The sequence below is a fragment of the Pongo abelii genome, chromosome 3 (genome assembly GCF_028885655.2).
Source record: "Pongo abelii isolate AG06213 chromosome 3, NHGRI_mPonAbe1-v2.0_pri, whole genome shotgun sequence".
Classification (NCBI taxonomy): domain Eukaryota; kingdom Metazoa; phylum Chordata; class Mammalia; order Primates; family Hominidae; genus Pongo; species Pongo abelii.
The window spans coordinates 116,538,281-116,559,996 of record NC_071988.2 but is presented as its reverse complement, the minus strand read 5'-3'; the positions used below and the strand labels follow the sequence as shown (position 1 = coordinate 116,559,996).

Here is a 21,716-nt window from a genome sequence, read left to right as displayed (position 1 = left end):
TTTTTTGTAGAGATGGAGCCTTGCTATGTTGCCCAGGCTAGTCTCGAACTTCTGGGCCCAGGCGATCCTCCCACTTTGGTCTTCCAAAGTGCTGAGATTACAGGTGTGAGCCACTGTGCCCAGCCCTCATCTCTCTTAATTATGAGATTTTTCTCCAACCAGTCATGCTGTTTCATACTCCTGTAGTTAGCAAATGGTTCTCAAATATTACAAACCAGACCTCTGCACTTACTACTGCATCTGTTTAGAGTCACTGCTACTCATAGGCTATGCAAACTCAAAGTTAATAAACCTTCCGGTGCTACGTTTTCCTTATCTTTAAAGTTGGAAGAACAATTCTATGTACTTCACGGGGCTGCTGTGAGGCTAAAATGGATTAATTAATGTACTTTTTAGTGGAATATTTGGCTAAAGTTAGCCATTTAAATTTTAAATTTTCTATATACTTAGCCTATCCTGCCTTATCCACTTAGCACACTCCTGTTCATCCTTAAAGTCTTGTTCAAGTATCACTTCTAGGAAGCTATTCTGACAACCTCCTCCCCCCAGGTAGAGCCAGCCACTCACTCACTCTATTATGTCCTTAATACACTTCATAATCTAACTCTACTAATGAGACATTCCTGAACAAATATAGTTATTGACATGGTTCTCTCTTACATTCTAATGTATACTTCTTGGGAGGAATAATTTTCTTCATTAATTTCTGTATTCCTAATACCTAGCATGTTGCCTGCCACAATTAAAAAAAATGCTGGTGAGGCTTTGATGTGAATCATTATTAATCAATCTTGTATAGCTTTCTAGGCTAGAACAGGAACAAATGTTAAAAAAATTTGTCACAAAATTCTAGCTGGGTGTGGTGGTGTGCACCTGTTTCCCAGCTACTGGGGAGGCTGAGGTGGGAGGACTGCCTGAGCCCAGGAGGTGGAGGTTGCAATGAACTATGATCACATCACTGCACTCCAGCCTGGGCGACAGAGCAAGACCCTGTCTCAAAAAAAAAAAAAAAAAAAAAAAAGAGAGAGAGAGAGAAAGCAAAACAAAGTCAAGAAATTCCATTATATTTTGTTGGAAACATTTTTCTCTTCTCAAGAAATAAAATCAATCATGAAAAATCACTTTAAATGACTTAGATAAGATTTAGGGATTTAGGACTTAAAACTCTGCAACAACAACAAAAAACCGTGTGTGTGTGTGTGTTTGGTGAAAGCATGGAGGAGAAGAAAGGGAACATGAGACGTGTGTGTGTGTGTGTGTTTGGTGAAAGCATGGAGGAGGAGAAAGGGAACATGAGATGTGTGTGTGTGTGTGTGTGTGTGTGTGGTGAAAGCATGGAGGAGGAGAAAGGGAACATGAGATATGTGTGTGTGTGTGTGTGTGTGTGTGTGTGTGTGTGTGTGTGTGTGGTGAAAGCATGGAGGAGGAGAAAGGGAACATGAGACCTGTTGCAAACAAAAGGTCTCTTGGGAGGCAGTATTTGTCATTTTAAAGGAACAACACTTAAATGGGTAAGTTTTGAAATTAAAACTTTTAGACACCTTCCCCGTTTTATCAATATATTGATACGATTTGACTAAAAGGCGTTACTCTAGCATAAACAAAAGGAAATGACATATAGCAAATAATGTTTAATTTAGTCCTTTATATGGTCTTTACTTTTAAAATAAATATAGACAAATGGTAGTTTTTGGGTGAACTACAACTTCTGAATAACTTTCAGGGAGAAGCAGAGTGCTCTCCTGCCTCCACCCTGAAATACACTACAAACTCTAGGAATAGCAATTTTCTGAACAGAAGTGGGAAAAAATAAAAATCATAAAAGTAAAGTCACATATGACTGTTTTCCCACAAACTACTTGCACATGTCTTCAAATGATGGTTCCATGTCATCTGGCCTCAGTGCTCTGCTCCAGCAGTGGAAAGTGGTACAGGTAGATTGAGAGAGAATGATTCCAGTTTTTAGTTTTTATTTTCATGATACCTAGTGATTTTCCAGGCTGGAAGCCTTCCTCACTTACCTCTGTTTTTCAATGGAGGCAGTGTAGGGTGTAGGTCTTTATTACATTCGTTCCTTTCTGTGCAGCATTCAATTGATCTTCTTTGATGAGGAATGGGAGTGTCCTATAATTGAACCCAAACAGCTATTAGTGAGTTTCTTCTAAATTTCAAAGTCACATGATCTAAAACTTTAAAAATAATCACTATTTAGAGAACTAATTTAAAATTCTAACAATTTCACTCAAACACCTTAAATATGTTCTCCTCTATTTATTTCAAGTTACCATGTATTACCTTATTGCAACTTTTGCATTTCAACAAAATTACTACTACATTTCTAATAACTAGTGTGCATTGTATAAACTGAGGAAGAAGGCTTGGATTAATGCAACAAGCTAAATTGAATTTTGAGGAAGATACTCTAATGGGACACTAAGCAAGAAGTTAACAGCAAAAATAAAAATAATATTTGATTTCAAAATGAAGGAAGAATTGGTCCAATGGAAAATTTTAGTTTTCTAAATTACAATCATGTGTCACTTAAAGACAGGGATATGTTGTGAGAAATGTGTTATGAGGTGATTCTGTCATTGTGAGAAGATCACAGAGTACACCTGCACAAACCTAGATGGTATAGCCTACTACACACATAAGCTAAAAGATAAAGCCTATTGTTCCTAGGGTAAAAATCCGTATAGCATGTCACTGAACTTAATACTGCAGGCAATTAAGGCACAATAGTATCCACTTGTGTATCTAAACATAGAAAAGGTACAGTCAAAATATGGTGCTATAATATTATGGGACCACCATCCACTGTCATCATGCATACCATCTGTTGCTGACCTAAATGTTTTTGTGCAGCACATTACTTTACTAAAAATGGGCTGGCCAAGAAAAAGAATGGTTTTATCTTGCTTGAAACTTGTTGGAAATCTAGCCAATGAAAGGTTACAGAATCAAGTTATCTTCCTTACCCGACACTGAAAATCTGAGCCTTCTAGTCCTAGGCATCCAGAAGTGACCACAGGCATCCCAGAGTCATCCTCTTCTATCATCGTGAAACAATATCCGTCTGTGCTGAAGACCAAACAGGCAAAGTGAGAAACAGAATGTGTGTGTGTGAGTCAGTGTGTGTGTGTGTCTAGGGGAAAAGTAAATAAGTGATGTGTATCATTTGTTTTATTGCAACAAGGAGAATGTCAATGATCTGTTAAGAGAATCCAAAAACTTCCTTTTATGAAAATGGATTTAATAAACATAAAAACATTTTGTAATATCTCTTTGTCCAGAAACTTGTGAGAAAGAAGGATCTAATATTTCCATATAACATACATCATTAATTACCATGAACAACCATAGATACCAATTACTGAACACTTATTTTGGCCCTTCACAGATACTACTTTTCCAGACAAATCCAGACAAACTGTGAGGAAGGTAGCACTACTGTTGCTTTCTATATGAGGAAACTGAGGCTCAGGGGGCTTGAGTAATTTTCAAAAGTCTTACAGTTAGTGAGAAGGAGTACAAGGGTGTGAATCCAGGCAGGTGACTGTTTATCCTGTTCTACTTGCTCTGAGATAGTGAAATACACTTATTTCTTATTAAAGCACAAAAACTAAAGACAGGTAGGAGTTGGGATCAGTATGGCATAACTGAGATTCTGACATTTAGTACCTCTGCTTCTGGGCTGTCCTGTCATATGAAGAAATTAAGCTTTGTTGTAAGAAGTATGGGCTTCATTTGGGGGTGGGGTAAAGATGGGCAACAGAAAGAAGGGTTCTTGATAAGATAGTGGAGAGGAAATAAAATTTTAAATTCTGTATGGTTTTCCAGATTAAAAATAGCTTTCACTTATTCTACATCATTTAATCCTCTCAACAATAAGAAAAAGAAAGTATTATTATTCCTATTTTACAGATGAGGAAATTAAAATTATAAAAGGGTAGCAAACTTGTACAAGATCAAAGAACAAACAGTTATGGAACTGGGCCTTGAATCAAGGGCCTCTCACTTCACCATGTGTTTTCTGCTATGCCCTTTGGGACTAAAATAGAAAACAAATCTGTTATATATAGAACTGTTTGTAAACAGACATTAATATCTTCACAAGTTTGGGTGATGAATGCCAGCAGACTCTCAATATAAGTCATAAACCAGCACTGAATGTCTTAAGAAATAAAGTACTAAACTATATCTCTATCCTTTTCTCATATATATGCATGCTCAGCGTCCAAGACAGATATGGCAATGTAATCTTGAAAGGTCATGGGAATAAAGCTCTGAGAACGGTATTAGCCATGATTTGTGGGTTTGTCTATTCTGTCTTAGTGGTAGCAGATGCTGCTATATGTTAGCCCTTCAGTTATTATCAACACCCTCAGAATTGTTTACTTGTCTTATAAGCCTCAAGTGGTCCAAAATACTTCACTTTATAAGAGCCAGCACAACAAAATTCAAACATACTAATGAATGGCTAAAAAGGGCCAATGATAAATCCCTCTCTTATACCAAGGTCAAAAAGCATGAATATGGTTGTGGAAGAAAGACTGTCTCTGAACAGCCCATGCCTTGAACTCTTCAGGCCTTTTTAACCAATTTACTGAAATTGCTATAAAAATGTAAATCATGTAAACACTGAAGGGAATAATTGAAATATCTGTTCCTTAGAAATTTACTTTAAACAATATGAACAAGTAACACCTGTGACTTTTTTTTTATTCTTTTCCTTCATATTTAGACTACATGTATAACTTACATTTCTCATCTAAATCAAAATTCAAAAATTATCAGAAAATATAGTCATTCTAATTTTATGATATCAGGAAGGTATAGGGGCTAGAGAAGTACCCTAAATTAAATCTAAAGACTAATTTCTCTTTATCATGGGTTCTTCTTACTCAAAATAGGAGTAAATAGAAATGCACTTCTAGGCAACTGTTAAGAATAAAAAAGAAAAGGCACAGAAAAAGCTGGTAAAGCTATTGTCAAGTTACCGCTACGATGTCCTAGGAAATATAAAGAAACATCAGAGACAGTAAATTCAAGCTTTAAAAATACACACCCCTTGTCTGCAAAGAGAGAGGAGCTAAAAATATAAAGAGGGGAGAGAGAGGGAGACCCTGAGAAAATAGTCCCTGCCCCTATAAGCCATAAATTCTGAAAGGAATCAAATATTTAGTTGAAAGGAGGTGAGATAGCAATTTCAATGGCATATTAGCTGCCACAAAGCAAATTAATTTATATGCTTCTCACTGACATTGCTCTCCAGCAAGGAACATCAACTGGAAACTAGCACTACAATTACAGAAGTTCAAGAATTACTTGAAAACTTTCAACCCCAAAGCAAGTACAAATGGAAACAAAGCTATGTTCCGCAGTCAAAGCTAATCAATTTTGCCCACCTCTAAGAGATGGCTACAGGCTGTCACAATTAACTCCTACCATTGGCCTATGTAAACACTCTGCTGCCTGGTTGCTATGTTTAAGCTTAGTTTTATATAGAGATTGTTACCCTCGTTCCCAGAGTGTTGGAAGTGAAAAAAAGATGAGATGAAGAATCATGAAGGAAATAAAAGTGGAAATAATTTTAAACAAAATTGAAAATAAGTGAGATATATACATGAACATACGATGAATCAGGGAACTGTAGTAATGATTATGAATGAAATAAAAAGACAATTGATGTAACATTTCAAAAATGCTGTCCCTGTGTTATAGACAAAGAAAAGGGACAGCAAAATGAAACAGTAGTTGAGTGCACAATCTTGTGCACTCAGTCACCAGTGCTAACTGCCTCTTGACATAATGTTAACTCATGAAAAAGCAAAGCACTTGAGAATTTAAAGACAGCATGAAGTCAAAGCAGTGATAATACAAGTCTTGTTTTTCTTGAAGAGGATTCAGGGAGAGAAGAAAAAGAATATGAAAAAGAAAGAAAAAACAGAAACAATTTTGTTACAATTCTTGGATGATTATATGGGTTCTAGGCTCCTTAAGTTCCCCAAATATTCCAAAAGCAAAGGACTGTCTAGAAGGAACATCTAGAAAAATCATCAGGCATTTAACCACCTCAAGAGATTTTCAGTGTGCCCAGGTGAACATACACTTGCAAAAAAGGTGTCTACCTGTTTTAAAGCTTCAAGGGACCAAGCGATACTCTTTAGGTAGATACGCATTCAGATAATAGATGCATTTATTATGGTCAAAAATTTATTTCATTTATTATGGTCAAAACAGATTTATAATATAGCCTTCTGGAACCGAACTCATTCATTAGTTGTTGTAGAATGGTTAGAAACCAATTTTAGAAGATGTCTAAAACTGCACTGATAGCATCTTTATTTAACATGAATACAGTGTTTACAAGGTTTACCCAAACTTTGGTCCCTTTAATTCTATTCTTCCACTAAGATCTTATGTTTCTTTATTGTAAACCCCAGGGTTGTTCATATAGCCACCACAGTTGAGAAGAGACTATTGTAGAACTTTTCCTCTAACAGTTTAGATCTTCATAAAGATTCATTTAACTGTAAAACAATTATTTAAAGTATTAGTTAAAAAGAGTTTATCTGCTCTGTTCAATCAAGTGATAGGAAATTTGAAAACATTATATTTATATGATGGGTATCTGCTCGGTTGCATCTGGCTGGAAAGATTAACAGTTTTCCTACAACAACTCTTAAATTTCTTTTGAATTTCTTTTACATTTTAGTCAGAATTGATTTTTAAAGGTTAACTGATTTTAGGTCATCTGTAAACAAGTTCTTAAGAACATCTTCTCTTCTAAAATATCTGTTTCTCGCTCAAGGGAGTAAAGTCAGTTTTCAGTTTTTGTCACAGGTAAACACAAAGATACACATAACTTTTAGAATTACCATTTAAAGGGTGCAGCTTTTTAGTCCATTAACTAAAATAACTGAAAGCTGCTCATAGCTTTGTTAACAGTGGTATGTTTTACACTTATCAAGCATACTACGACTCGAGCATAGTTGGGTGCTGAGTACGCAAGGGTGCATTTTGAGGAACTCATAGTCTACGAAGGCCACGAATCCTGGAAAAGAGAAAAGTCATTTAACTTCCAGGAATAGGGACAGACATCATAAGCTGCCTAAGTGTTTTCTACTGATTGTGAAGTAACCAAAGAAGAATGCTGTGTGGTAATTATTAAAGTAATAGAATCCTACTTTTTTTCCCCTATCATCTTAGATGATGGATTCCCATAGCAGTGGAGGGAATATAGCATGAAATACATGAGTCTACTTTCCGCTTCCCTGGCTTTCCTTCTGAGGGGTCACAGTATTGGGAGAAGGAGAACGACATTAACGACAAAGTACCAATGTGAGAGATGCCCCTTTTATTTATCCTCAAGATCATGTAACTATCAGACATCCTTCCCTGGTACCCTTGCCAAATGATTTAGCATTTTGTTTATTTTTTCTATGAGGTACAAGATTTTTTGAAATTGTCTCAGTTTTTACATTCAACCAGCATTAGTATAATTTCACCCAATGCAGACCCTCACCACATCTCACCTTGACAGCTCTGAGAGCCTTCCTGCAGGACTTCCTCTCTCCTCTCCTGACTCTAATCCATTCCATATAGCAAGCCTGATAAATCCTACATTTTTTGTCTCTGCTCAAAAATCTTCAAGAATTCTCTCTGTATAATTTTAAAGTGCCCTGCACACTATCACTTTCTATTAACTCCAACAACAAACTGGGACCATCTAAAATTCTCATTGATGACTAATGAGAGGTACAAGAAGAGAGTTATTCCTTATAAAAGCCTCCATATGTGAATTTAAAATCACAGCCTCTTATAACTGAATGTTCTCACTCATAGGTGGGAATTGAACAATGAGAACACATGGACACAGGAAGGGGAACATCACACACTGGGGACTGTTGTGGGGTGGGGGGAGGGGGAAGGGATAGCATTAGGAGATATACCTAATGCTAAATGACGAGTTAATGGGTGCAGCACACCAACATGGCACATGTTGTATACATATGTAACAAAGCTGCACATTGTGCACATGTACCCTAAAACTTAAAGTATAATAATAATAATAATAAAAAGAAGTTCTAATGAAGAACCCACCATTCTCTTAGGTGCAATGGTTTGAAATCAACATCTTCTACTGGAAAAAAATAATTATATAGATCAATATTTAAATGGCCTGGGCAACCGTGGAAAAAATAAAACCCTGGATGGTTTATAATGACATTCAGTATGCAAGGTAAAATGTGCAAACAAACTGGAACAATGCACACCTAAATCCTCTGAGACCTAAGGTCAGGAGCACCTGTTTGAAAACATACCACCACACTCAGCAAGAGGTTTAAAAAGCCTGAGTTAACACAAACTTTGTAAAAAGGCTCCAGCCCCTAAGCTTTTCTTTCTTCCACCTGTGACTCTTCAGGATACAGAGTTGGAGGCTTATCTAATTCCTCATTTAAGTGGCCTGGTGTCATTTGTACATCCTTTGTGCAAACATTCAATTTGATTTATTACATCTGTAAACCCTGAAAACTGCCCAGGCAGGAGAATTCTTGGTAAGAAACCAATAAGAGAAGTAAAGAAGTATTAAAGATGTCTTTGAAGAAAATAGTCAAAAATAATTTTTTAAATGCATAACATGCATGAGGAAGTGGAGGGACTTGAGAGAGGTGGTAAGATACAAACAAAAATGCGATTACAGACCACATCAAGTAAAACAAGGAATGATATGCAAAGCCAGATTTGATTATATAGAGAAAAAATATATAAACAAGGCTGAGATAACACTTGCTAGGACAGGAAACTGAAACGGAACATTGGCATGTTGAAAGCCACATAAGGAGAGTTACTCAAGGAAACTATAGCACTCAAGGTATGCAGTGATGGTCTGTCGTCCTAGGAGTAGAATCTGGAAATGGAACTCGATGGATTACAATGCAAAGTGACACATGGAAAGATATTTAGAAAACAGACGCTATCTCGAGGGAGAGAGGACAATGGCTTTACCCCTTACTTTGAAATATAAATATAAAAAAGGCTCTATTACTGTATTCAGTCATGCTATGTTTGTACTACATCCTTTAATGGGAATATCATGAGCAATGGAAATGGCATGGATTTTGGAAGCAGCCGTATCTGCACCTGACAGAGATCAAGCCAAGAATGACTTTGGCCTTGGCGAAGGCTGATAGAGTAATTGATGGTACTGAAAAGGAGTTTACAAGCCTCTAAAACCTTGCACATGTCCTCTAAATTAGCATGTGGGATTTCAGGTTCTCTTTTAAGTACGATTCACTCTTGCATCCCCTTTTGGATTATTCTCTCCAGGGAGATGGAAGTGATAATGAACATGAAACCTACCACAACACTCAGTTTGACTAAGATATGGGTGGTACAAGGCCTCAGGCCAGACAATTTAGACCAGCCCTTTTCTAAGGTACACATTAGAAAATACAACCTTATCCTTTAAACTGTTTTACCTAGAAGGCTAATACTTAGTGTAGTATTACTCAAGGTGTGTTCCCCTGCAGGTCAGCAAACTGCTTGCTACTGATCTGTGAAGGGGTGAATTTAAAAATGAGAACTTGTATAGCAATCTAAAGGAACAAATTTATGTCTGTTGAAGGTAAATATTAGGCAATAAAAATGGAGCATGTATTTTGTAAGTATTCTAAAAATTAATTTTTCTAAGAATTTGTTTTTTATTATAATTTAGCAAAGTATCAGTATACAATTTATTGTGGAGGAAAAATTATCTTTCACTAGAGATAGCCTGAGAAGTACCAATTTGGAGGGTAGAGAGTAGAGTGTGCTTACAGGAATGGAAGTAGAAAGTCCTGGATTTATATAGGTCTTAGGACAAAGAAACAAATGTGGCCCCTGTGATTCACATATGACTGATCTCAGCTCACAGGAAGATTCAACTGGAATCAATACTTCATTAGGAAAATACACGTGCCTTTTACTCAAGAGTGAATGTTTGCTCCTTTGAGAACCAACGTCAGAACTGGCTGCTGGCCAAGAATTCAGGACTTTGGAGTCCCAGCCACAATTTTTCTATCATATCATCATAACTATGGAAAATTACTTAACTTTTCAGAGTCTCGGAATTCTCACCTAGCAAACATAGATAGTGCTACATTCTTTATAGGAATGTTATAATTAATAAAGAAAGGTAAAAGTAAACATGCTAATACTTATTAAAAATTCAATAAATATTAGTTTTCTGTTAACTTCTACAAGTTAATCCATTGATGTTGACGGCAATGGTATATCTATGTTCTTTTGAGGGATTCCATTTTTACTGTGGCTGTTTTTCTTTCTTCTGTATTTTTGTTTACTTTTTCTTTGCTGTCATAAATCAAAGGTTGACAACCATATAATACATAACCCATTTTAATCTGACTTCCATCTCTACATTAAATATCTCTAAACTGCAGTTATCAGTGTCTATAAATCTATTGCCATGTTTCAGTTCTTATTCTACTCTGTAATAGATCCAACATAGCTGACCTTACTACCTCTCTAAGTAAACCTGGCTTCAGTGACACCATACTCACTGCTTTACTGTGAATTCTTTAGTATCTTGCAGACATCCCCTTTACCCAAGCATTAAATGTCTCATGGCCAAGTCATACACTGGTAGATTGTTCTATCATTAATCCCAATTCTTCATACTTTACCAGGGACAATGCTTCCCCTTGACTGTGACCTTGACTTTGTCACTTGATTTGGAAAATTCAATGTCAGAGGACACAATATGAGCAGACGCTTTAAAAGATTACTCCTTTACACTCCTGTGAGAAACAATATGTCTTGGGTAGCTGCTGGTCCAAAATAAAAAAAAAAATGAAGAAATGTACAGCAGGCCTAAACTCAAACAGCAGCATGAAGTGAAGCCCACCTAATCCCAGCAGAGTGCAGCACGGATGCAGCCTCCTCATAAACCCCTGAATGAAAAATAAATGTCTTTAATTATAAGCCACTGTGGTTCTGAGGTTATCTGTTTCACCGCAAACAGTGACTAATGCTCTGCGCACTTTGACCTCTCTCCTCAACCTCTTCTCTGAGCCCCAGATCCATATCCAACTGCAAACTGATACCTCTACTCAGATATATAAAAATCCTCAAATGTATTATGTCCAGATTGGAACTTGGTTCTTTTCATCTGTCTTCTTTCATTAACAGTCTACCGTATGCATTTAAATCTACATCTGGAAACTTATAAAGCCTCTCTAGTTGTCCTCCTAGATGATACCTAATCCATCATCACACAGCTCTATCTTCTAAATATTTCTCAAATAGATCTCACTCACTCCTACACCAGCACCACCCTAGCTCAAGATCATTTTCTTGCACATGAACTGATTTTACGGAATCCACTGTTCAATTTCCCTGACCTAACTATTCTTGAATTCACTTCTGTCTCCTTCTAATACATCCAATATTCTGCAGCAAAGAAACAAATCAGATCATGTCAACCCTACCACCACTCCCGCTGCAAAACTCCCTTCACTTGCTTCCCAACACCCTTAGGAATAAGATCACATTCTTAATATAGCCCACCAGGTCACAGTCACTATACCTCCTGTCTCAGCTCCTACCACTATACTCTACTGTTCCTACTCCCTGATTCTACTCCCTGTACTCTAGAAAAAACAGTTTCTTTTGAACATGCCAAGCTTCTTCCCACAACAGCATTTCCACTGCAGATACCCTGACTGAACACTTTCTATCAGACCAACTTAGGACACCCAAATGGCTTATCAGGAAAATAGGACAAAATATTTGGAAAATCCTGATCACCAGGACAATAGCTCAAATGACACACACAGGCGTATTCTGAATACCACAGACTTAAGACACAATAGTAAAATACCCCACGCTACTTTGTTTGCTCCTGCTAATTTTCCTTTCTTTCAAACATTTTTAAACTCTCCTGATACTTTTTCTATTTACTATAAACAGGCAGTGTTTCCCTGGAAAAAATTGAGCTTTGGAATCATTTTACCTTGGCACAAAATTCAGTGGTCACAACTTTGTAGTACAAGAGTCAAGTTACTAGACTTCTCTGGATCCCAAATTTCATTTGTCTAAAGGTGAGAATAAGTTGTTTTGCTGATTAAATGAGATATATATTTATGAATACACCCAGGTTTCCTCCCTGTGTTACTCAGTCATGTTTCTTGTGCTAAATATACTAGGTTCTTGGAATATTCCAGTAAGCTTATATTAGATTTTGCTTCGTGGGAAACTTAAAAACCTTTTTTAAAAAGCTCTCAGAAAGAAAAAAAAAAAAAGCATTCAACTCATTTTTGCGTACCTTCTGGCTAATGAAGCCTCAAATGGTTGCTCAGATATTCTACCTGGGCTCTAAACCTAGCAGTCCACCTTTCTATTTAAGTCCACGCCCTCTCTTGAAGCTTAAGGCACACTCTGCTTCTCTGACATTTTAACTCTTGAGGGCCGTGCTCTTCCAGATAGCTGACTCACTTCTCTCTTGGCACACACTGGCCTCATTAGGCTATAGCTCTTTATCCACTGTTGACCTTACCGTAAGGAGTAAATGCAGCTATAGTGATCAGAGGAATGGATGGAGCTGCATAAAGGCATTTAAGGAAGAAAAAGGCAAAATAGTTCAGTTTCAAATGTTATAAAGTATCTATAAGAACATGATTACCTATTAAAGAGTATTTTCTAGTATTTGGACAATGTCTTTCTTAGCAACTGGGGGAATCGCATGAGCTCTACCACTGCACTGCTTCCCAGAGTCAGTTTATGAATATTCCCAGCAGCTTAGGTGTTCTTTCCAAAATACTAACAACATCAGCATGATGAACATTTGAAACAAACAAACAAACAAACAAACAAAATCACACGCATTTGACAGCCTCTGATGTTTAACTAATTGTGGGGACCAGGTCTTTTGAAAGAAAATAATTGGCATTTGCACCTTTACCAGGAGCCTGGGATCTGAGGTCTGTGTTCATGTGTATGTGAGCTGTCTGGAGGGAGCAAAAACAATCTTAGAACATTGTTTCAGGGTGAAACACAATTCAATATTTCTCTAATACAAGCACAGCTCTAAGAGTTTATGACAGTGTTAGGCACTGTTCTCTAAAATGTGTTCTTTGAAACACTAGCCTACAGTTGCATAGTTGAAAAAGTGTGACTTTTTGTTAAAGCTAGCTTTAAATCATTTATATCACCAACCTGCAAATATTGTTGACTGAGTCTTCTGGGCAATGGTGGTGGCATTTACAACGCAAGACCTTTGGACGGGGGGTGGTGGCTGTACTCTCACCATCCTCTTTCTTGGTGCCCACGTTTAATTTTCCTGCACTTCGCAAAAGCATGTTATCAAGGAAGTTTGCTGAAAGAAGAAACAGTGAGAATTAGGCATCTGTGGGGTAGACTACCCCAGTCTTCTGTTCAAAGGAAAACATGAGATTACATTTTAAAATGAAGCATTCAAGATACTTAGATTTAAACAGAAAAACAGACATTTTAGTATTTTGATTAAAATCATGTCTTTTACATAGTATACACCTCATACAGAATAAAGAAAGACCCATAATCCTTTCAGGATGATATTTTATGTATTAAATTGTAACAGCTATATTTAATCGAGTGCAAGGAGCTCAATGAGACATCATATAGACAACCTCTACTATATCTGGTAATTCCATGCGTAAATACTATCATCCTCATTTTTCAGATGAGAAAATTGAGACTCAAAGTTTAAGAGATCTGCACACAGATAATGGATAGACTATGGAGCCAGCATTTAAACTCAAATTGTTTCAGCTTTAAACCTGTCTTTCTACCATATCACAGAGTCTCTCTACTTTAGGTATATTATGTACTTCTTTTTAAAGAAATTATGAGAAATATTTAATCTGTAAAATTGGGTAAGAAGACAAAAACTTAGTTAATATCGAGACACATTTCAAAAGATACATCTTCCCCATCAGCATGGGGAAATGCAAAATGCCTACCTATTACTGTAGTGATGTTTCTACCATCTTTGATAGAAGGCACCATGGTAGACATGATCTCTTAGAAAGAGATGTTCTGGGTTCAACATTAGGCTTTACTATTTACCAAGTTAGTTGTCCTTAGATAACTTTATAAATAATCTTGTGACTCATGTTCTTATCCTTAAAATGGAGATAACTATAGACACCAAACCTCATGTCAAGAGCTTAGAATGTTTATGTTACACAGAAGAGGGCATGCATTAATTATTACCTATTTTGTTTCAGGCGTTGTGGTAAGAGCTCTTATACATGCCATGTAACTGCATAAATTGTCACCGTGAGCAGTTTTCAATTTAAAAACTCATAACACATTTAGCTTACCTACAGTGAAATCCAAGATCAACAAAAATATTTAAAAATTGCTGGGTTAAAAAATTGAAATTTTAGGTTAGAAGTATAAGATATGCCACATATGTTATATTTTTACACCAGAAATGAATGCCTGCAGGTAATGGTTCCATCAGAGAATTAGAAGTTTATTTTTTTTAAATCTGTGATAATTTTTCCTGACCTTCTGCATATTAAACTAATCATTCAAATTCTTACAGAAAAAAATAGTTGAAAGAAAAAGCAATAAAATATGTTGTCAATATCTCAGAATTTTCTCTCTATTAACTCTAATATTTCATTAGATTATTCAAATGTATAGAAGTTGTGCATCTAACTTTCTCAAACAGTTTCCTGTAAATTTTGTCCAGAAAAAAAATGTGGATTGCAGTGGGCACCTGTGGCACATGAGAAGACTGTCATATGCAGAATCCCACACTGAGCCACAGTGATTTTCATTCTGTACGTCACAGGCGAACCAGGAAATGTGCATATTCAACAAGATCTCATGTAATTCTGAAACAAATTACTTGTAGACTCCACTTAGAAAAACCCTAGATGAAGCAAATATGTAATCCAACCACACTATTACTCCCAATACATGTATTATTTCTATATAGTATGCTCATCCTTAGGTTAAATTCCCAAATAAAGTGAGGTTAAATAGTTCATGTCACTGCCTTATCTTGAAAGCCATTTGTTCCAAGTTTGTCCACATGGGAGTGCAGCACCGCTTGCTATCCCAGGGTAGAGTGTGTAGGTGCACCTATATCACACCCTGTCGTGGTAAGCTCCTTCTTTTTAAATCTGATTCTCAATGTTACTGCCTTTATGACCTGAGTCACCTCAGTAGACCAAGTAATAAAAATAGAGTATTTAAAATGTATTACTTCCTGCTTCCTTTCATACCAGACCCTTTATTTTTGATGCTTTAAAACACAATAATAAAAATTCATTTATGGTGCAAATGTCTACTAGCAAATATGTATTGGGTGCCCTCCCATTTTCCAGGCACAGCCTGTTTAACTAGGATGAATTAAACACACACAGAATTTACCAGTTGGTGGGGAAAGCTGCTAAAAGGAACACTGACACCAAATGGTCTAAAGTAGAAAAGAAAACATCCTCATGTGATTGGAAGTAGGATGCTATTTTCTAAGAAACATTTTAAGAGACAATTCATGATTTTGTCCCATTGTGAATTTATTTAAAGAGTGGTATAAAATTTGGCTAGAAGAAGTGGTATAAAATTTGGTTCTTCACAATATTGCTTATAACAACTCATATTTACAACACTAGAGGATTAGGTATATATATAGTTATATATATAAATATATAACTATATATAGTTATACATATCTATATATAATTATATAGTTTTATACATATAGTTTAGTTTACTAACTAAATTACCATGATAATAAAAAGTAAGGCTTTTGGAAGCCACTCTAAAATTGGTTCTCATTTTTCAGAGGATCATTGGATTTTTGGCGTGCAAATAAACCACAGAATTATTTTCATAGGACGTTTGAGTGTGTGTTACTGAATCACAACTAAATTATATTCCTTATGATTCTTATAAGGAATAATACAAAAATAGAATATTAAGAATTTTTCTTTAGAAATAGATTTATAGATTTTTCAGGCAAATTAATCAAATTTCATGAAATTACCTAAAGGTCAGAATGCAATATTGTGACTTCCATTCAATTACAAGGAATAAAAAGAAAGTTATTTTTCTTGAATATCCTGAATATCTTTTCTGGAAAATATATTGCAGTTATATACATGTTTTTAGCTACGTACATGTTTTCTATGGAATCTCTTGTAGTAGGAAATAAGGTAGAGTTATAATTTCTTTAAAGTATTTAATTGAAAACAGTGGACAATAATGAGCTGGAAGCCTCATATAAACATTACAAAATAACTTATTTAATGTATATAACTTAATCAGTTCCTTATTTTAAAAATATTTCTATATTATTTTATATTATTATATACTCATATACGTGATTTTTGCAGCAAAAACAGAAAATACAGAACAAAAGTAAAATGTAAAAAAAATTTCATACTATTACATATCAAGGGTACAATGTTACAAAAATTAAATTTTATCTTCAAAATTAATCCATTACATCCTAGTGTGTTTTAACCGTATTTAGTTTTTTTAGTAACATTCTTATCAGTTCAAAAATACCATAAATAAAAAATTTTTAATTTGTGATATAAAGGACTGTTTTATGTCATAGACAGTCAAAAGGGTATCAAAATCCACTGTCACATTTAGATGCAGAGAGAAAAATCTGTATGAACAGTAGAGATAATCCAAGTAATATTAAATTCAATATGTAATGCACTTAGAAATGGATATGAGACTTTAAAATTCATTAAAAAGTGACATATAATCATTTTGTGTCATATAAGGTCTACTAATAATCTATCTTCCTTTATCTTTTTCATTTTTAAACTCTTTGAATATCACAAAACTTAACCCAATGTTGATTCTCATCACTGTTCTTCACCTTCTACACCAGAGGGCAGGCAGGGGCAAGAAGAGAAATTGAAATTCGTATTACACAAGTTTGCACTTTAAATGTCCAGGGTAAAGAGGTTAGTGGAAGAAAAATTTTAAAGTACTGAACTGGCTAGCAACAACTTTGGGAATGACCCATCCTACAGCTATTTGTACCGTTATGATAACAAATAATGCAAATCAATGCCCATTTTCTTTCTTAACCAAAACTAGTTTAAATACTCACAGTTTTTTTTAAGAGTCTATTTCACACAGGAATAAAACTCTGATTAGAGCTTTAAAACAACATTAATTTTTAAAATAACTTTTTGTGACATCAGATAGTTTAATCACTAATTTTTATTTTCAACACTTAAACCTTGAATCATGTAACTCAATTCACTGTCTAAATTTTTCAACTCTAAAGGCCTGAGTTTCACTTTCATTACCTAACCATTTTTCCTTATACTAAAGTACTTTCAAATAAATCATTTTCTATGCTCTTTGCAGCAAAAAATTTAGGAAAAAAATTTATATATATATATATATATATACACAGTATATTTTTATATATATAGTATGTATATATATATAGTATGTATATATATAGTATATAAATATATATAGTATGTATATACATATTGCATATACACACTAAATAATTAATAAAAAGTTGGGACATATGCCTAAACTTTTCTGGAAAGTAACAAAATATAAATATAATTTTTATTAAAAAATACCAGAGCAAAATCATATGTAGGGAAAGAACAGATTTTCTAATATTAACTGTGATGTTACCTACACAGGAATCTTTCTCCTTCAACAGACAGAAATCAGATAAAAGGTAAGGGAAGATGCTGGTGCTAAATTCCTGCACAGGCTATGCAGGAGTGAAATGTCAAGATGACAAAGCAATATCAGGTATGGTCACTGAGCAGTGGAGCCAGACTTGATGACAATGTAGGGTAAAATAGGCAAATGGGTTCAAACTCAAGCTCAGCTACTTAAATGGCTTAGCAAGTGACTTAACTAACTTCCTTATAGAAGATGCGGAGAGTAGCAATACTCACTGGCTGGAGTGGGGTGGAGGAGAAATCCACATAAAGCATCAACTATGGTTCTTTGCACATAGTAAGTGTCAATAATAATAAATTGTTGTTTTATGTGCTGCTGACTCTTACTATTATTCAGTTTTCTCTTCCTTTTCCCTACTCCTTTATCTCCCATTTCTATTTGTCTTCCTTTCCTTTTCTCCCCTATTATTTTTTCCCCTTCCTGGCTCTCCTCTTCCTCAGTTCCTCTTTCTTTTGCTTCATTTTACTGCCTTTTACTTTTCCTTCCTTTCTAAATTAATCACGGTGAGCAAAGAGTCTACAAAAATATAAGGTTTTCAGCTTAAGAAACATACTTAAAGTCTGTTCAAGGATGACTAAAATATTCTTATTTTCTTTCATCTCTTGGTACATTGATTCATTTAGTAAATAATCATTAAATCCATTTACATAACACAGTGACCCAGAGTACTTGAGGGTATCCTCAATAAAATAACAATCTTGCTTGTAAGACAAATCAGCTACACATGGAACACTGTGAGACAAATCAGCTACATACGGAAAGCCGAAATACATACAGGAAAACAATAAAAGAGATGTCATAATGCCACATAATTGCCAAATGTAAGTCCTAGACAGGAGTGCATAAGAGGGAAGATTACTTTGTGTGGCAGTAATCAACCAGTATCTTTTATGGAAACCATAACCACCAAAACCAGGGATATTGCCAGTTTTTAATTTCAGCCACTCATGGTCAACACTAATGAGTAGGTTAAGAGACACACTAATTTTAAATATGAGATAAGTGCTGGCTCTTTCTAGAAACCAGGGCTTCATAAAATATTTGTGAGTGTTCTGTTCACTGGCAATGTTTCTCTTTTCACCATACTCACACATCGACATTACCACATCACTCGGGTTATGATGGATAATCATGTTTTCAACATTTTCACATCAGAAAAACCCTGCCAAGAGACCTATAAAAGTTTCAATCACTCAGACATTTTATGTGATATCAGACTATGACATAAAAAAATCATGAGAAGAATAAATATGACATACAAGTCAACAGACAACACGAACATTTATATTCATTTGTTTTCCAGGTAATTGATACAGAATTATAAACCTCAGCAGGAACAGTAATTATGATAGTAATAAAAATTCTTTGGGCATCAAACTTACGCTCTTTAAATTTAAAACAATAGCTAGCCTTTCCCTTAGGTTTTACTCTGCTTTTGAATTCAGAGAAACTCAATCAAAATGTTTATATAAGTTAAAAACCTTTGAAAAATCTCTAAAACACAACTTGTTTATAAGTATTTTTAATAAAAGCAAAAATATAAGAACAAAATTAACTTGACAAGCAAGTAACCATGATTTAAAAATATGCAACATCAAACTGAAGCCATTGTCATAAAATAGCATAATCTCAGCTGATAGAATGATTATAAATTAAAAATGCCTTGTATTTTAAAATATTTAATGTGTCAATTCAGCTCCACATTATTAGAAAAGAAACTGAACCATGGTCTCTTTGACAATAATGTCAGAGTCAACCAGAACTTGGCAGATTTCCAAGCCAGGAGCTATGGTTTTATTCAACAGTTTCTATGAATGCTCTGCTTCATAGAATTCTGAAGCTAATCAAAGTAGATGTTCAACTTGCCTCCACACCAAAAATTACTCTGCAGCTTTGCAAAGCACTCCCAAGACAGCCTAGTGTATAAAACTATTTTATAGATGCATATATGCAAAGAAGAGAAGTGACAATGAAGTCAGACAAACCAGAAACCAAATCACCGTGTTTGTGCTATTCTTTTTCCCCAAAGAAAAAACCTGGAAAGCATTTAGAACCTCTCTGCTTCTAATCCTAACGATACCCTCTAATAGGAAAACTGTTAAAGGTAACCTTAGCTATTACTGACTTTAAAATATTCAAATATATTGCTAGTTCAAATGTTTAAATATTTGAGGTATAAAATATAGTATATATATTTCAAGCTAAACACTATTATCAACTATTATCATCATCAATGAGTTTAAAGGTCTATCTCTGGTGAAATAATATGGAATAATGATCACCAGGAATAAAATGAATAAGAATGCAATGTAAACATTAGAAAGCCATCATAGTTTTAAGAAACAAACTGTAAACCAAAGAAAACTGTTTAAAATCTGCAGTGCCACCCATGTGCTTTTACATTTATCTGTTGTGCGTCACAAAAAAATTTTCTAAGATAGCTACCAAAAATGATATGAATTACTAAAACATACTTGCCCTCACTTCTCCAAATGTATACTTTATCATGACAAAACAATTTATACCCTTCTTGGTAAAAAATAAATATCTTAGTAACTATATTTTTTAAACATTCATTTGATCTAACATCTAAATCATTACTTTTATACTTTAAAGAATCATTTTGCATTTTTTAAAACTCATATTTGCAAGAAAGAAACCTACACCTTTATAACCTATGAATTTAAAATTGTATAGTTGATACATTAATAGTAAAAGAATTCACAACATCAAAAACTATAAAAAATTAAACCACAAGACCTTTATACAACCACAACACTTGATTTTAACCTTGACAGTGTTGAAAATGTGTAGGGGCAAACACACACTCACCCCAAAACACATAACACAAAAGTTAATATATATAAGAACATCATTAATTTAAAAGTAAGCTAAATTATACACTACCAGAAGAGTTCGGCTACATGGTATTTTCTTGCCATGTAATTTTTTTAGACAAAATTTTTGATCCCCTTGAATTAGTCTATTTCACCATCTATGCCAAAAAAGGCTAAGTTCTAACATCTTTTATTGTGCCAGATTGGCTTTACTCATCTTGCTTACATTTTTTGGAGGGAAAAAAAAAACAGTCTCTGTGAGATATAAAGCTTCTCCCACTACTCACTTTTGATTTCTGTACGCTTGATATATCGTTGCCAGGCTCCCTAGGATGAGAGACATGAGGAGGAGGCACAGAATTGCCAGGGGTTTCCACTAAAAAGCCCAGCACCATAGGCAGCACTAATCCTGCACCTGTGATGTGTTATTCAGCAGTTAAGAAATGCAGCCCAGACTGTGGTTGCCTAATACAGCTCAGCTGTTTTTCTCAGTAGTCCCTTTGATTATAAGCTGGCAAGAGAGATTATTCCGGTCAAGCAATGAGCTATGTTCAGGACCCATGGCATATGACAGTGGAAAGGTAAAAAAGAAAAGAAACCTAGGAGTCAAAAACAAAACAAAACATAACAAAACAAAACAAAACAAAAAAAAAAAGAAAGAAAAGAAAAAGGAAAAAGAATGAAAAAAAAGTCACTGACCACAGTGTGTTAGGTAACATTTCCAGATGGTTAAAAGCTACCTCTGAGTCTATGCAAGGCAGAAAAATATCTGGAATTCATCATTTAAATATCTAGAAATCTATCTTTATAATATCCTTTGACATTCAGAATGCTATTTCAATATGCAATGTCTTAAGCTTATCTTAAGAGAATCTCAATTTCACAAACCAATCAACTACACAAACATTTAGAAATCTTTCATTAAAGAGGTTTACCTTTACTAAACGTCAAATTCCTTTTAAAATTTGGAAAATTTCAAAATGTTTGGAAAACTGAAGACCAAATGAGTACCATTATTTCTATCTTTTTATTAAATCTACCATATCATTTGACTTGATTCATTAAAAATTTGATATAAAATTTATATTTGAGACACAGCTATCCTATTCATCATATATGGTTAAAACAGAATGAAATATT

General features: G+C 34.7%; 1 protein-coding gene across 6 annotated transcripts in view; it reads right to left on the bottom strand.

The window, feature by feature from the left end:
* Nucleotides 1-21,716, bottom strand: part of BMPR1B (bone morphogenetic protein receptor type 1B) — a 391,772-nt gene that overhangs the window by 42,852 nt on the left and 327,204 nt on the right. For all 6 annotated transcript variants that reach the window (XR_010139750.1, XM_024246443.3, XM_054554197.2 and 3 more), the window contains 3 exons: nt 13,219-13,378; nt 2,979-3,081; nt 2,022-2,124 (listed from right to left, as the gene is read on the bottom strand). Coding sequence is in view for 5 of the 6 variants with exons in the window: in XM_024246439.3 (XP_024102207.1) it covers nt 2,022-2,124; nt 2,979-3,081; nt 13,219-13,378 (366 nt within the window). In the remaining variant the exon portion in view is untranslated. The remainder of the gene's footprint in view (nt 1-2,021; nt 2,125-2,978; nt 3,082-13,218; nt 13,379-21,716) is intronic.